We start from the raw sequence: 16560 nt of genomic DNA, 5'->3' as shown, positions 1-16560 counted from the left end.
CATCATAAAGACAGCAGTGAAAATCATAAAGGCCTTTCCCTAAGTTTTCAGAACACTTCCTTAGGAAGAAGTTTTGTACTTTGAATACACGGAAGCTTTCCTTTCACAGCAGACAATGGCTTCATTATACAAGAAATGTGGACTTAAGTTCTCCCCATTTCTTCAGTCTGCTTCAGCAGAGCTGTTGTCTGCTGTAAATCTTCAAAAACAATAACTATGTCTTGATTTTAAATTTTTTATTGCAAGAAGAGGGAGTGGTCCTTCAATGTACTTTGTCATTTGTTTTTCTTGGCCAGAGATGTGACAATGGGGCCTGCCCCCTCATGCCTCCCAGCCAACCCTGTCCCTAGGGCTCCTACCCCTTTCACCTCATTTTTGAAAACACTAAAGGGGTTTTGGTTTTGTTATTATTTTTATTTAAATAATTTTTCAACCATGAAGGGAGAATCATGAAAACTCTTTTTCTCTTAGTATTTTCCTTCATGTTTTCCCAACAGGTAGGGTGACCAGCTTTACAGTTTAGCCTGGCCTGAGGGGTTTCTCAGGACATGGAATTTTCAGTGTAAAAAATCAGTGTCAGGCAAACAGGGACAAGTTAGTCTTCCCCAGACCACTTTATATCTATTTCTTTTCCTTCTCTTCCTTTTCTTCCTTCTTCTCCTCCTCCTCCTTCTTGTCTAGGAGCTGTTTTAATAACTTGGGCTACAAATGCAATTGTGGCCCTTTAATTTCCCGATTAATTCCTTAAGCACCCACCTGGCCATCTTAGCAAGAAGCTCAGCATCTTGCTCTTACTGCATGTAATTCCCCTTCTTCCCGAGACTCTCAGAGGGCTTACTTAGTCCACAGGGTCAGGGCTGCTTCCAGACCTCTGGGAGGAAGGCTACTGGGGTCCTAGATTAGTCCACCAGAGGGCCCTGGTTTTGAGCTGCTGCTGTTTCTATTCCTGCTGTTCTGCATCTCCATCCTCTTCAGCTTTTTCTATCCACTATGCACAGGTACTCTTGCTGGTTCGCATCCCCACACAGACCAGAGTGATGCAAGATTCATGACTTGAGGCCAGGTGTAGTGGCTCACGCCTGTAATCCAGCACTTTGGAAGGCCAAGATGGGCAGATCACTTGAGGTCAGGAGTTCGAGACCAGCCTGGCCAACATGATGAAACTCCATCTCTACTTTAAAAAAAAAAAAAGTAGCCAGGTATGGTAGTGTGCATCTGTAATCCTGGCTACTCAGGAGACTGAGGCAGGAAATCACTTGAACCCGGGAGGTGGAGGTTGTTGTGAGCCAAGATCGTGCCACTGCACTCCAGCCTGGGTGACAGAGTGAGACTTCATCTCAAAAGTCTCAAAAAAAAAAAAAAGATTGCATCATTTGCTTTTGCTTTTGCTCTGCCATTGGTCCCAAAGCAGCATCCTCACAGGCTGGTGGTGTCTATATGTTCTTTTGGTCAGTTTATCATAAGTGTTTTCACCTGTGTCTGATACAGACCAGTAATTTGAGGCATTGCTTCTGACACTGCTGAAGACATAACTTGCTCTCTGTAGGTTGCGAGATGACATGACTGTTTGTGTTGCGGACTTCGGCCTCTCTAAGAAGATTTATAGTGGCGATTACTACCGCCAAGGCCGCATTGCTAAGATGCCTGTTAAATGGATTGCCATAGAAAGTCTCGCAGACCGAGTCTACACAAGTAAAAGTGATGTGGTATGTACACGGCTATGATTCAGGGGCCCCACATTGCAAAGATGTGGGCACACCGAAAGAAATGACTTCAGCTGGTGTGGCAAGACATTTTACTCTTTGATAAATTGAAGATTGGGAGCTTGCTCAGACCTCTCTTTTATTTCTTACCAGATACTTCAATTCAGGTGGAACGGTAGATGTGAAGTATCCTGACATTCAGAAGACATGTGCTTTGCAAAGGCCCTTAATTTCTTCCCGTTTTTCCTTGCTATCAAAGGATGAGTCATTGCCCACAACTAGGACATTTCATAGTCACATTAAATTGAATGAGTTCATCCAGTGGCTCTTGGAACCTAGATGCTATATGAAAGAATCATGCCCTTGACCCGAGATTAGGAAAAGAAGGAACCTCACAACAACAGTGGAGGAGAGCATTAAGCAGATGTGTGACGAGGCTGGTTCTGCCTCTGTCAAATTTCCCAGAACAGCTTTTGTGGAAGTGGGGAACTGTGACACTCCAGCCCCACGTTATTGCGGCGTTGGGAGAGGGTAGTGTGTCTCACACATAATTGCCAGCTTTGTGTGCGATCATCAGTGTTTAAGGAAATGACCTTTCCCAGTGAAAAAGTCCATTCAGGCTTGGTGGAAAGGCTTGCATCCTAACTTGTTGCTTTGTTCCCAGTGGGCATTTGGCGTGACCATGTGGGAAATAGCTACGCGGGGAATGACTCCCTATCCTGGGGTCCAGAACCATGAGATGTATGACTACCTTCTCCATGGCCACAGGCTGAAGCAACCCGAGGACTGCCTGGATGAACTGTGAGTGGGCCTCTCTGTGTGCCTTGTATACTCTGCATGGGGCAGCCACTTGGCTCTGCAGTGACCTGGGAAACACAGCTGTGGGAGGGGAAGGGAACTGCTGTAAGCCAGATGGGCATGTGCAGAGGGTGGTACCCGCAGACACCCCAGGTCAAGAGCCGTTCCTGATGTGGGAGATAGTGTGTGGTGTCTCCAGTGAGCCCAATGAGCCTCACTCATCCAAAGGGCCTCAGCCTCGAAGGACAGGCACTGTCAAGACAAGGCAATGGCACCTGTCCTAAAATTCTTGACACACCTCTAGGAAATGTATCCACAGATAAATAGGTTTGCCTTATAGTGCATAAGGTGCTTGAATGATTCGCTCACCTTCTTTGGGTCCAGTTATCCTTCTCTTTCTATGTAGCATTTCATATACTCCACTCACAGTAGTAGCCTTCATCAGGAAACTCAGAAATCAAAACAGTGACTTTGAGATCAGGCTGCTCATCAGATAGTCTAACAATTCAATTCCTTGGCCCTGTTCCTGGAAATTATGATGCTTTTGGTACAAAATGGGCCCAGAATTGTGTTTCAGAATGCTCCCTGGGGCTGGGTTCAGGGGCTCATGCCTGTTATCCCAGCACTTTGAGAGGCCAAAAAGGGAGAATTGTTTGAGCCCAGGAGTTCAAGACCAGCCTGGGCAACATAGTAAGACCCTGTGTTCATTAAAAAATAATACAATAAAATGTTCCCTGAGAGATCATGTGTTTAGACAGGAAAAAGAAATACCAGCTGTGACACACACACACAGCACACACATCCCATCCTGTCAGGCCCCATCTTCATGGCCAGGCAGTATGGGGAAGAGACCCAGGCCTTGGAGGCAATAGGCCAGGCTCTAAATCCTAACTGGCCATGTGAGTGGCCATGGCAATTAATCTCCCCCAAGCACTTTGCTGACCTTATTAAAATAATTTCTTGTGGCACTGCTGGTAGCTCAGTGATGGTGATTTGTACCTTCCTAATGGGGAGTCTCCTCCCTGTACAATAAGGGCCATGGGCTTGGAAATGGGCATTCTCACCACATTTAGCGAGAACATTTCAGGACCATGGGCCTGCACTGGCTCTGTCATGGAGTGCCATGACCAGGCTGGCACAGGTAAATGTGGGCAGCACCCTCCCTACACACACACACACACACACACACACACACACACACTCACTCACACACCCACACGTCCTGCTGCCTCACATGGGAGAGAGAGCCCGGGTCCATTTGCCTGCAGGCCTCCCAGGTTCCTTCTAAGCCAAAAAGAAGGCAACTGTTGTAATCAAAGCCTCGTCCCGTTGGCAGTGGTTGATGGTTGTTACTGTGGTTGTAGATGTATAACATTAAGAAGAGAAACAAGCACTGTAAATCCTTTAAAACATCCTGAAATGCTAATAAAATTAGTTCTAGGGTTTCATGGTAGTTTTAAAAAGTGCCATGTTTATGAAGTGCCTGCTTCTGAAAATAAGGAAGCATTTCAGTCAAACAATATTGACTATGGAAAGAGTTTTGTTACAGTTTCATTCTTAGCTTTCCTCGCACACCAAAAAAAGTTGACATTTGCAGTGATTAAGTCGGGTCTGTTGGGTCTTAGCAAGGTCTAAGCTGTGTCACATTGTGGTTTTTTAGAGCCAAAACAAAGGAATGCTGAGTCGGTTTTCTGTGAGGCATTTTAGGGGACAAAGCAGCAGAGTCAGCACATGCCATGTGGCTGGGGAAGTCAGGCGGAAAAAGGGTGAACCTGCCACCCCCGCCTCCTGTGTGTTCCGTGCACTGGGTGTGCTAAGGCTAAGCTATAGCTGTGCTGTGGCCCTGGGGCCCTCGTGAGCCCGGCTTTCTTCCCTGTCTCCTCTCGAATCTAGACGCTGGGTAACAACAGCATTCCCCAAAGAGGCCTCTGTTCCCGTTTCTGAGACGTTTCCTTTGAAAAATGAACTCAGGCTGAGTGCAGTGGCTCATGCCACTTTGGGAGGCCAAGGCAGGAGAATTGCTTGAGGCTAGGAATTTGAAATCAGCCTGGGTAACATAGTGAGACCCCGATCTCTATAAAAAAAAATTAGCTGGGTGTTGTGGGGCATGCCTGTAGTCCCAGCTACTCAGGAGGCTGAGGTGGGAGGATCACTTGAGCCTAGGAGGTCAAGGCTGCAGTGAGCTATGATCATGCCACCACACTCCAGCCTGGACAACAGAGCAAGATCCTGTCTCAAAAAAAAAACGACAAAAACCAAAGAAACAAATCTAAAGTGTTTCACATGACGGCTGAAATAGTAAGCATGAGGGGAAAGGTAACTCTTCTTAGTGACGGAGGTAGAGGTCACGGATGAGAGCAGGGGACCTGTGTCAGATGGACTGGCACTGCCACTGACTGTTGGTGTGACTTCAGTCAGTCCTTCTCCTCTCCAGGCCGCAACTGCCCTGTCTGTGAATGGGGCTGCAGTGAGGAATAAACAGTTAGGGCCCATCAGGCCACACACAGCTGGCACTTGCTGGTCACGTTCTACCTGCATCAGCCACCTTGAAGCTGAGGTTGTGTGGGCTCAGGGGCTCCTCTCCGGGACTCACCTGATGCCCATCCCAGCACCACCCTCACGCTTCACACACCTGACCAGCTGGCATTGCCCTCACACCCTTATTCATCCTGGCACCCAAGACCTGGTGTGTTGGCTGGCACAGAGCCAGCCTGCCTCTTGCCTGCTGCTTGTCTGCCCCAAGGACCCCAGCTTACACCCACTTTCTTCATCTCAGAAACCCCCCTTTACCCATTGATATCTCCACTGCCACCTGAGGTATCCAAGATCTGGAAAAGGGACAAGATGGGAGCCACAGTGGGCTGAGTGGCAGAGCTGGCTAGATGCCGGCTAGCACAGTGGAAGACAGCTGAGAGGAGACAGGCATCGCTTCTCTGTGCAGACTTGCAGCCCTGCACTCGCTCATCCTCAGAGTTTGAAAATATTAGTAAAGTCATCAATTTACAAATTTTATAAATGTATATGATTGATTGTATTTATTTATTTATTTTTTTAGAGACAGGGTTTCACCATGTTGGCCAGGCTGGTCTTGAACTCCTGACCTCAGGTGATCCACCCGCCTCCGCCTCCCAAAGTGCTGGGATAACAGGCATGAGCCACCGCGCCTGGCCTTGTATTTAATTGTGATAAAATATGCGTAACATAAAACGTACTCTATTAACCAGTGTGCATAGCTCAATGGTGTGAAGTACATTCACACTGTTGTATGATCATCACCACCATCTGTCTCCAAAACTCATCTTATCTTGTAAAACTGAAACACTCTAACCATTAAACTAATCCCATTCTCTCCTCCCCACAGCCCCTGGCAACCTTTATGGTTACATCTTTTATAAAATCTCAACAGAAAAATAAAAATGACCATTTACAAAGACAGTTACCAAACTTATTTTTCTTTTCATCCATAAAATTTTATAAAATTTAAATCACTAAATATCACAGCCTTCCTATTATTTACCAGGTGGGGGCTTCTTGTTGATCTCCTTGGTCTACTACTATGAAATTGTCCGTTTGTGGGAGTAGGTTAGACAGTTTACATGTTCACCATGTCTTTCAAAGTCACATTTATGTTTTATACATTTGATAAGGTATTGAATATAAGAGAAAAAAGAGTTTCAAAATGACATTGCTACTATTCTAGTTGGAAATAAAGATAAATTATTTAAACATTTTCCCCTAAGACATGAAATAAATGAAAGTAAGCTAAATACCACAGCCTCTTGCTGAAGTAATGAAAAGGAGATTATGTCCCTAAGAACAGAATGGCTCAAAGCTCATCTCAGATACAAACAATCAAGGCTCTGTGGAAAACAGAGTCATGCAAATTGATTTATGCCATGAAAACCTCAAAAATAAAAACAGAAACTGTCTGCCAAGTCTAAGTGACCATCTAAAGAAGGTAAGACAGGGAAACAAAAAAGACCCTGTAAGCCTGAGATGAGAGCCAGTATTGTGAGACAGGGAAATGTGCCATGCCATCGTCTAGGTGTCCTATGTTCAGGATTAGGTTCTTTATATGCATGGCACTTTGCCAGCCTCCACATTCCAGATGCGTGTGCAAGTGTTTATAAAGGCTGGAAAGTGGACAGATGAAAAGATATTATTATATATCTACATGAATGAGATCTGCATGTTGTGTATGAAATACCTTGTTAGTAGAATTAGCCAAAGGTTCTGTAGGCTATAACTAAATTTAAGTATGGAAATTGCATATTTCTGTTTATAAGATGCCAGTAACTTATTGCATGGGTCAGATGATTTAAATTTGGGTCTTTATTTTTATCCAATGACATATGAATATCAGTTTCTCTAAACAGAAAAGAATCAAAATGAAATGATGCCTAGGTGTGCTGGTGTGCACCTGTAATTCCAGCTACTCTGGAGGCTGAGGCAGACAATCACTTGAGCCCAGGAGTTCAGGGGTTCTCAACCAGCTTGGGCAACATAGCAAGGCTTCATCTTAATAAAAAAAAATACGTAGCCGGGCACAGTGGCTCACGCCTATAATCCCAGCACTCTGGGAGGCTGAGGCGGGCGGATCATGAGGTCAGGGGTTTGAGAACAGCCTGACAAACATGGCAAAACCCCGTCTCTACTTAAAAATACAAAAATTAATCATGCATGGTGGTGCACACCTGTAATCCCAGCTACTTGGGAGGCTGAGGCAGGAGAATCGTTTGAACCCAGGAGACGGAGGTTGCGGTGAGCCAAGAGTGCACCATTGCCCTCCAGCCTGGGTGACAGAGTGAGACTCTATCTCAAAAAATATATACATATATTTAAATATATATATATATATGCGTATATGTGTACGTGTGTGTGTGTGTGTGTGTGTGTGTATGCCAATTAATATGCCTGGCCCTGAAATGTCAGGTCAATCAATTATAAGAAAAAAAACCATTTGTAATGAAATGATGATATAACTCACTCTTTATCTCAGCCTATTGACTCCTAATTGTCATCTGTCTGTGCTTCGTTAAATGTCCCTCCATTGGAATCGTTTTTTTTTTTTTTAGACAGAGTTTCGCTCTTGTTACCCAGGCTGGAGTGCAAATGGCGCGATCTCGGCTCACCGCAACCTCCGCCTCCTGGGTTCAAGCAATTCTCCTGCCTCAGCCTCCCGAGTAGCTGGGACTACAGGCGCGCACCACCATGCCCAGCTAATTTTTGTATTTTTTAGTAGAGACGGGGTTTCACCTTATTGACCAGGATGGTCTCGATCTCTTGACCTCATGATCCACCCGCCTCGGCCTTCCAAAGTGCTGGGATTATAGGCGTGAGCCACCACGCCCGGCCGGAATTCTTAACTATATGAGACACTGGGATGAAAAAACCACCCAGAAGTGAATTGTCCTCTATGAAGCAAAGTGGAAGGGATCATGAGGAGCACTTGGACGCAGGAGTTGTCCAATCTGAATCTGAATCCCTGGCTACCCATGTGGCCATGGCATGTTCTGTAATGTCCCTGAGCCCACTGTCATCTTCATTACAAGTGACAATGACAGAGCTATTAAGAAGACTGGATTAAGTGATACACAGTACACAACTACTCTCTGCCCTAACCCCTGCTCCTGGCCTTCTTAGCCCTAACCCTAGGGCCCCAGGGCCCCAGCTAACTCAGCTGTTCTGGTAACAACCCAGTTTGATGGCATAGGATAGAGGTCAGCAAACTTTTCCTATAAAGTGCCAAATAGCAAATATTTTTGGCTTTGCAGGCCTTTTAGTACCTGCTGAACTCTGCCATTGTGATATAAGAAGACATAAACAACATGTAAACAAATAAGGATAACTGTGTTCCAATAAAACTTTATTTACAAAGCAGATAGTGGGCCGGGATTGGCCCGTGGGCCATAGTTTGTCAGCCACTATAAAGTAACAGATCTAAATACTCCTTATCTGCGAAATTAGATATAATTGCCACATATGTGCTCTTTTCCTAGAAACAGAATCACTTTCCATGGAACATTTACAAAAGTTGTATAAATATTAGGCCACCAAAAAAGTCTCAATAATTTTAATAAAAAGTAGAATGAATGCTGATTAAAATGTGTTAAAGATTCTATAAAAACAAAGGCATGGATTGCACAAAGAGATGGGTGCTATGCTGGGAGATAATCCACTTCTTTTTAACTTTCAGATATGAAATAATGTACTCTTGCTGGAGAGCAGATCCCTTGGACCGCCCCACCTTTTCAGTGTTGAGGCTGCAGCTGGAAAAGCTCTTAGAAAGTTTACCCAACGTTCGAGACCAAGCAGATGTCATTTACATCAACACACAGTGGCTGGAGAGCTCTGAGGGCCTGGCCGAGGGCTCTGCGCTTGCTCCGCTGGACTTGAACATTGACCCTGACTCCATAATTGCCTCCTGCACTCCCCACGCTGCCATCAGTGTGGTCACAGCAGAAATTCACGAGAGCAACCCTCATGAAGAACGGTACATCCTGAATGGGGGCAGTGAGGAGTGGGAAGATCTGACTTCTGCCCCCTCTGCTGCAGTCACAGCTGAAAAGAACAGTGTTTTTCCAGGGGAGAGACTTGTAAGGAATGGGGTCTCCTGGTCCCATTCGAGCACGCTGCCCTTGGGGAGCTTGCTGCCTGATGAACTTTTGTTTGCTGACGACTCCTCAGAAAGCTCAGAAGTCCTGATGTGAGGAGAGGTGAGAGGAGACATTCTAAAAATCAAGCCAATTCTTCTCCTATAGGAGAATCCAATTGAACCTGATGTTTTTGGTATTTGTCTTCCTTACCAAGTAAAACTCCATGACCCCAAAGCACCAGATGAATGTTGTCAACTAAGCTGTTATTAAAAATACATAATATATATTTATTTAAAGAAAAAAATGTGTATATGGTGGAAAAAGACAAGGATATTATATTTTAATAAAACATTACTTATTTCATTTCACTTATTTGCATATCTTAAAATTAAGCTTCAGCTGTTCCTTGATATTAACATTTGTACAGAGTTGTTAAGTTCTTTTCTTTTTCATGACTATTAAATGTAAAATATTTGTGAAATGAAATGCCATATTTGACTTGGCTTCTGGTCTTGATGTATTTGATAAGAATGATTCATTTAATGTTTAAAGTTTCATAAAACTGATTAATTTTCTGATATGGCTTCCTAATAAAATATGAATAAGGAAGGGTATGTTGAACTTACTTGAGCCTTGAAAGACAGCAGTCAGCGGCAGCCTTGCGGTTGCAAAGGAATTCCCTTAATGCCTGGCCCTTGGGGCAAATCCTCTGACCATTCTTGGCATTGCTTTCTAGAGATAAGGAAAAACCACCCCAGGGTCCATAGATAACGAACAAAAATTATTAAAGGATTGAAAAATACAATCTAAGTGGAAAGATTTTAAATCAGCTGCAGAAGGGAATCTGGCAGGTGAAGCATTTTTCTATTTGGTAGGTGTAGCTCACAGGAGGTAGGTGTGGGCAGTGGGGCAGGGCACAGCTGAGCTCACATCCTGGCTCTGCCACTTCATAATAGCCATCATTTGTAGAGTACTTGTTATGTTTCGGGCACTTTATGTGAACCATCCTATTTAATCTGTATGTCATTATAACATGGGTACAAATGCCATGGTCATGTATGAGCCAAGAAATCCAGGCTTGGAGTAATTGAATAACCTGCTTGTGGCCCACATCTAAACAGTGGAGGAGCCAGAATTTAGAACATCTGATTCTGGCCGGTTCTATGCATGTGATTTGGGGGTTGTATTAGTCCATTCTTGCATTGCTATAAAGAAATACTTGGAACTGGGTAATTTATAAAGAAGTTTAATTGACTCACAATTGTGCAGGTTGTACAGGAAGCACGGTGCTGGCATCTGCTCAGCTTCTGGAGAGGCCTCAGGAAGCTTCCCATCAAAGCAGAAGGCAAAAGGGGAGCAGATGTGTCACATGCAGGAGCAGCAGCGGGGAGGGGGGAGGTGCTACACACTTTTCAACAACCAGATCTCATGAAAACTCACTATCATGAGAACAGCATCAAAGAGCTGATGCTAATTCATGAGAAATCCACCCCCATGCTCCAATCACCTCCCGCCAGGCCCCACCTTCAACACTGGAGATTACAACTGAACTAGAAATTTGGGTGAGGACACAGATCCAAACCATGTTAGGGGTCTACTCTAGAGCTTCTCAACCTTTTTACTTTATTTACTAAACATATATCACTTACTCTGCCAGGCATGGCACTCATTTAACTTTCATAACAACCCTACCAGATAGGTACCACTATTATCTCCACTTCACAGATGGGCAGACTGAGGCAGGAAGCAACCAACTTACTCTGCTAATAAGGGCAGTAGACTGATGCAATCAGTTGAGTTGTTGACTCCCCAGCCTTCAGGGCAGCTGAGCGGGCCCAGAGCCACTAGCATCTTCAGGCCTGCTTACTCTCCACCAGTGAGCAGCCTCGCCCAGGCCTCCCACAGTCTTTGAGAATCAGAATCTATATGGGGTCCAAAGGTGTGGCTCTCACCCAGGTTCTGGTCCCAGCTGCCCACCCAGGCACCCAATCTCCAGGGTGAGCCGGCTCCTCTGTTACTGTGAAATGCTCCATATGAAATATTCTGGCTGGATGTGGAGATTCACACCTGTAATCCCAACACCAGGAGGCCAAGGCAGGAGGACTGCTTGTGACCAGTAGTTCAACACCAGCCTGGGCAACATAGTGAGACCCTATCTCTACAAGAAAAATATTAGCCAGAAATAATTGTGTGTGCTTATAGTTCTAGCTACTCTGGAGGCTGAGGCAGGAGGATCACTGGAGCCCAGGAGTTTGAGGTCACAATGAACTGTTATTGTGACACTGCACACTAGCCTGGGTGACAGAGTGAGATTATGTCTCTAAAAAAATAAACTAAAAAGAAAAAGTTCTGAGGGGTTGAAAGGAATCTGTAAAATGCCACCATTACATTTTATTAGTGAAAGAAAAGAGCTGTAGCTCTTATAAAGATAACTTATACTGTTGAAAATTTGCGAATGGTCATTAAAAAACAGACAAAAATGTTATCACCTGCTTGTAGAAACAGTTTCTTATTGATGGTAAGTAGCAAGAATTTGAAGAAATCATCATTAAAGTATTGATCAGGACCTGATGGTGACTAGTTCAAACAAACAAACAAAAAAACCACCCCAATATAGAAAAGTATGCTTATATCTATGAGCTAAATAAGTAATTATAAACATTGAAAAATGTTATTTGGGAGTTTAATATAAACTTAAATATCTAAGCTAACATACAGTACTTTGTATTTTATATTTTAATTTTAGCAGCATAATGTAAAAAATGCATAATGAATAGTTCAAAGGCCCCCAGCCCTCTAAATCCTGTCCAGTATTTGCCATGTGGCCTAAGCAGGGCTGGGGAGCCGGGGCCAGTTCTGCCAAAGGAGAGTATAGAAAGCTGAGTCAGCAGCGACTTCTGGCTTTTCTTGCGACATCACGAAACGTAGCAGAGAAATTCACTTCAGCACACAGCGTGATGCACCCAAGTGTTGGTTAAAAGTAGTGTGATGAATGAGAATGAAGCTGGGCTACCACTGCTCTGCACATTTAAATCTCTGTGCTGAGAACACTGGTGTTCTTCTTAGCCACATTTGAATGTTTGAAAATTTGGAAAGAACTAACTTTCAGATGATCCAGTCATTGGCAAACTCTCATATTGTCTTCTGAGCATAAACTGAAAACAGCCTTTCAAATTCTCTTTCATAGAAACTCGAATTACTTTTGTAAGTGGCTCTTATAGGCAAAAAGAGGGAGAGAGGAAGCAGGAAGAAATAAGTCGGTTAATTGTCTTAACCATGCTGGGGCTCAGGATCAGGAGGTCCAAAGGACAAGGAAACAGATGTACGCCAGAAGCACTCGTGACCGGCACGTTGAGACTTGCCCTCCCTTGTAAGGATTTTCTTTCTTTTGTACTGTTTTTTTTCTTTCTCTTGCTTTTCTTAATTAGTAGAAAAGAGAATCCAGCATCAGGGCAACTCTTGAGAAAACAAAAAACAAAAAAGCCAAAGCACTCTTCATCGTGAGCCAAGCCACATGGTCAGAGGTGGGCTGGATGGGAGCTCACCCTGCCAGATCTCCTTGGGTAATTGTGGGCAGGTCACTTGACTTTCCTTGAGCCCCAGTTTTCTCAAATGTTCAGTAAAGATACCAATGCCTTTTTCTGCAACACCATATGTAAGAAGGGGAGGAAGCAAGGTCTTTGAAAGAATTTTATAATCACAAGAGGCTGCTCCCAATTTGCAGCATCATTTCTTTTTTTTATTTATATTTATATATTTATTTATTTATTTATTTATTTTTATTTTATTTTTTTTTTTTGAGACGGAGTTTCGCTTGTTACCCAGGCTGGAGTGCAATGGCGCGATCTCGGCTCACCGCAACCTCCGCCTCCTGGGTTCAGGCAATTCTCCTGCCTCAGCCTCCTGAGTAGCTGGGATTACAGGCACGTGCCACCATGCCCAGCTAATTTTTTTTGTATTAGTAGAGACGGGGTTTCACCATGTTGACCAGGATGGTCTCGATCTCCTGACCTCGTGATCCACCCGCCTTGGCCTCCCAAAGTGCTGGGATTACAGGCTTGAGCCACCGCGCCCGGCCTTATTTATTTTTTTTAAGACGGGGTTTCACCATGTTGGTCAGGCTAGTCTTGAACTCCTGACCTCAGGTGATCCGCCTGCCTTGGCCTCCAAAGTGCTTGGATTACAGGCGTGAGCCACCACGCCCAGCCAGCATCATTTCTTATGCAGTGCAAACCCAGCAACATTTGTCATATTAGAAATATTTTCAGAGGCTGGGCACGGTGGCTCACGCCTGTAATCCCAGCACTTTGGGAGGCCGAGGCATGCGGATCACGATGCCATGGTGAAACCCCATCTCTACTAAAAATACAAAAATTAGCTGGGCGTGGTAGCACACGCCTGTGGTCCCAGCTACTCGGGAGGCTGAGGCAGAAGAATCGCTTGAACCCAGGAGGTGGAGGTTGCAGTGAGCCGGGATTGCGCCACTGCACTCTAGCCTGGCAACAGAGCAAGATTCTGTCTCAAAAAAAAAGAAAGAAAGAAAGAAATATTTTCAGCCAGGCATGGTGGCTCAGCCTGTAATCCTAACACTTTGGGTTGCCAAGGACAGAGGATAGCTTGAGCCCAGTAGTTGGAGACCAGCCTGGGCAACATACGGAGACTCTGTCTCTATAAAAAATAAAAAATAAATTAGCCAGGCATGGTGGCATGCAATTGTGGTCCCAGCTGCTCAGGAGGTTGAGATGGGAGGATCACTTGAGCCTCAAATGTCAAGGCTGCACTGAACTGTAATCACACCACAGCACTCCAGACTCGGTGACAGAGCAAGACTCCATCTCAGAAAAAAGAAAAAGAAACATTTTCCCTGATTGTTCCATCAACTCACTTCAAAATAAATAAACTCATTCATAATTTGAAAAGAGAAAAAGATAGTATTTCACCTTAGCTGGAAATACACAGTTGGGGAAGTTTAGAGTGAAGGAGGATGGTCCTCAGTCCTCACCTCAAACAGCTGTTGGGCTCAGGAGCTGGCAACTACCTTCCTCCTGTCTATCCTGGGGTTTAGCTGCTGCTGATAAGAACTGTAGTGCGCCTCTCCCCAGTATGTGGGTTATGACAAGCAGTGGTGACTTGCTTTATCAGGAGAATGTGGGGACATGCGGTGGGGCAGAATGCTGTCCCTCTGTCTCCATGTCTGCCAGACCTAGCAGAGGTTCCCCACCTGGGAAACAAGCCAAACCACAGTCTCTTCTATTACACAGCAGGCTGATTCTAGCCAGACCAGTTTTGATTTATGAAAGTCAAGACTTTTGTAACTTTTCCTGGTCAATGGCAAAAGCAAATTGGAACTTCTGCTGAGTCCATGGGAAAGTAACTGACCCAATAACAAACTAGCTACAACAGCAACTTAACTTCTCTAAAGATGTTTGGTAACTTTGGGTGACAAATGAGAAAATGGGAAGTTTTATTTTCTTTAATAAGTGTTTCAGTAATGCACAATGTTCCTATTGTTAGATTTTGTTTTCCTTCTTTTAAAGCTCTGCGAATAGCAGCAAAACTTCCATTCTATCTAACTTTAAAAGGCATGTATAATTACTTAATTTTTCGGTATTTAAATGCAATAATGCTGGGCATGGCGGCTCCTGCCTATTATCCCAGCACTTTGGAAGGCAGAGGTGGGAGGATTGCTTGAGCCCAGGAGTTCAAGACCAGCCTGGGCAACATGGTGCAATCCAATCTCTACAAAAAATACAAAAATTAGCTGGGCATGGTGGCACATGCCTGCAGTCTCAGCAACTTCAGAGGCTGAGGTGGAAGGATCACTTGCGTTACAGGGGTCAAGTCTGTGGTGAGCTGTAATCATACCACTGCACTTCGGCCTGGGCATCAGAGACCCTGTCTCAAAATAAATAAATGTAATAATTTTTTCTAAAACTGTAACCTGTAGACCACTATTTTAGAATATTTTTACATACAATATTTCTTATTTAAATGGGATTCCATGTATAGATATATTAAAGATAAACTAGAGAATTATATATATTAACTCTTCCTACCCCTTAAGGACACGATAATTTTTAATTAATGGATTTATTGAAACTGTGCACTTAAACATTCTAATGAAGAAAGTGTTTTTGAACAACAGTCATATGAGGTCACATATAACCCACTCATCCATTTGCAAATATTCACTGAGAGGAAGGCCCTGTTCTGGGAATTGGAATCTTGCAAAGAAGGGCAGTCTAGGCCTTGCTGTCTTGAATAACAGTCCAAAGGAGGGAACAGTTGGCTTTAAATTAATTGATGGCTCACGCCTGAAATCCAAGCACTTTGGAGGCCAAGGCGGGCAGATCACCTGAGGTTGGGAGTTCAAGACCAGCCTGACCAACATGGTGAAACCCTGTCTTAAAAAAAAATAAAAATAAAATAAATAAAATAAAAATAAAAATAAATGAATTCTTTCCTTTTTTTTTTTTTTTTTTTTTTTGAAACGGAGTTTCGCTCTTATTACCCAGGCTGGAGTGCAATGGTGCGATCTTGGCTCACTGCAATCTCCACCTCCTGGGTTCAGGCAATTCTCTTGCCTCAGCCTCCTGAGTAGCTGGGATTACAGGCACACACCACCACACCCGGCTAATTTTTTGTATTTTTAGTAGAGACGGGGTTTCACCATGTTGCCCAGGATGGTCTCAATCTCTTGACCTCGTGATCCACCCTCCTCGGCCTCCCAAAGTGCTGGGATTACAGGCGTGAGCCACCGCGCCCGGCCCAAATTCTTTTCTTTTAAAGAATATGCTTGGCCAGGCATAGTGGCTCACGCCTGTAATCCAAGCACTTTGGAGGCCAAGGCGTGCGGATCACCTGAGGTTGGGAGTTCAAGACCAGCCTGACCAACATGGTGAAACCCTGTCTTTATTTTAAAAAAACTTTTTTTTAAAAGAAAGGAAAAGAAAAGAATATTCTTCAGAATACTCTGACTTGCACATTTTGTTGAAGTCCATTAATAGCATAGTGGCACAGAGTAGCCACGCCTGCAGATTTTATTTAGAGACTCTACAAGAAACTTCCGAACAAGAGACAGAATGCCTTTCCTGAAAGCCAGTTCCAAGGCCCTGCTCCATATGACTTAAAATAAAGGCCCATCAGCTGGGGTTTAAAAATCAAAATCCCATTATACCACAAACAGTCTGAGCAGTTCAAGGGAATGCAGGCTGCTGATTTAACTCCATAAGTATTAATGGCTTGTTTTAACAAACAGCTTCTCATCATAAAAATGTGTACTTTGCCAATTTTTTCATATGTATGTACTTTATATTAGATTATCTCTAATGATCTATCTTCAAGTTTGCTGATTATTCTTCTATCAGCTCACAGCTACTATTGAGACCCTCTAGTGGGTTTTTCATTTCAGTTATTATACTTTTTCAACTCCAGAAATTCCATTCGGTTATTTTAATCACTTC

The 16560-nt window shown here is 43.9% G+C and overlaps 1 protein-coding gene across 1 annotated transcript in view; it reads left to right on the top strand.

Moving 5' to 3' along the window:
• The window catches only part of MERTK (MER proto-oncogene, tyrosine kinase), a 133270-nt gene extending 123564 nt beyond the window's left edge, over nucleotides 1–9706 (top strand). Inside the window, exons 17-19 of the mRNA XM_064371695.1 lie at nucleotides 1547–1706; nucleotides 2368–2504; nucleotides 8698–9706. Of these exons, the coding sequence (XP_064227765.1) occupies nucleotides 1547–1706; nucleotides 2368–2504; nucleotides 8698–9211 (811 nt within the window). The 3' untranslated portion in view covers nucleotides 9212–9706. The remainder of the gene's footprint in view (nucleotides 1–1546; nucleotides 1707–2367; nucleotides 2505–8697) is intronic.
• Nucleotides 9707–16560: the final 6854 nt, after the last annotated feature.

This window comes from Aotus nancymaae, unplaced genomic scaffold, assembly GCF_030222135.1.
Source record: "Aotus nancymaae isolate 86718 unplaced genomic scaffold, 86718_ANA_hifiasm-v0.15.2.pri h1tg000155l, whole genome shotgun sequence".
Classification (NCBI taxonomy): domain Eukaryota; kingdom Metazoa; phylum Chordata; class Mammalia; order Primates; family Aotidae; genus Aotus; species Aotus nancymaae.
Note: the sequence above shows the minus strand (reverse complement) of the source record. Positions and strands in the feature narration are given on the sequence as shown.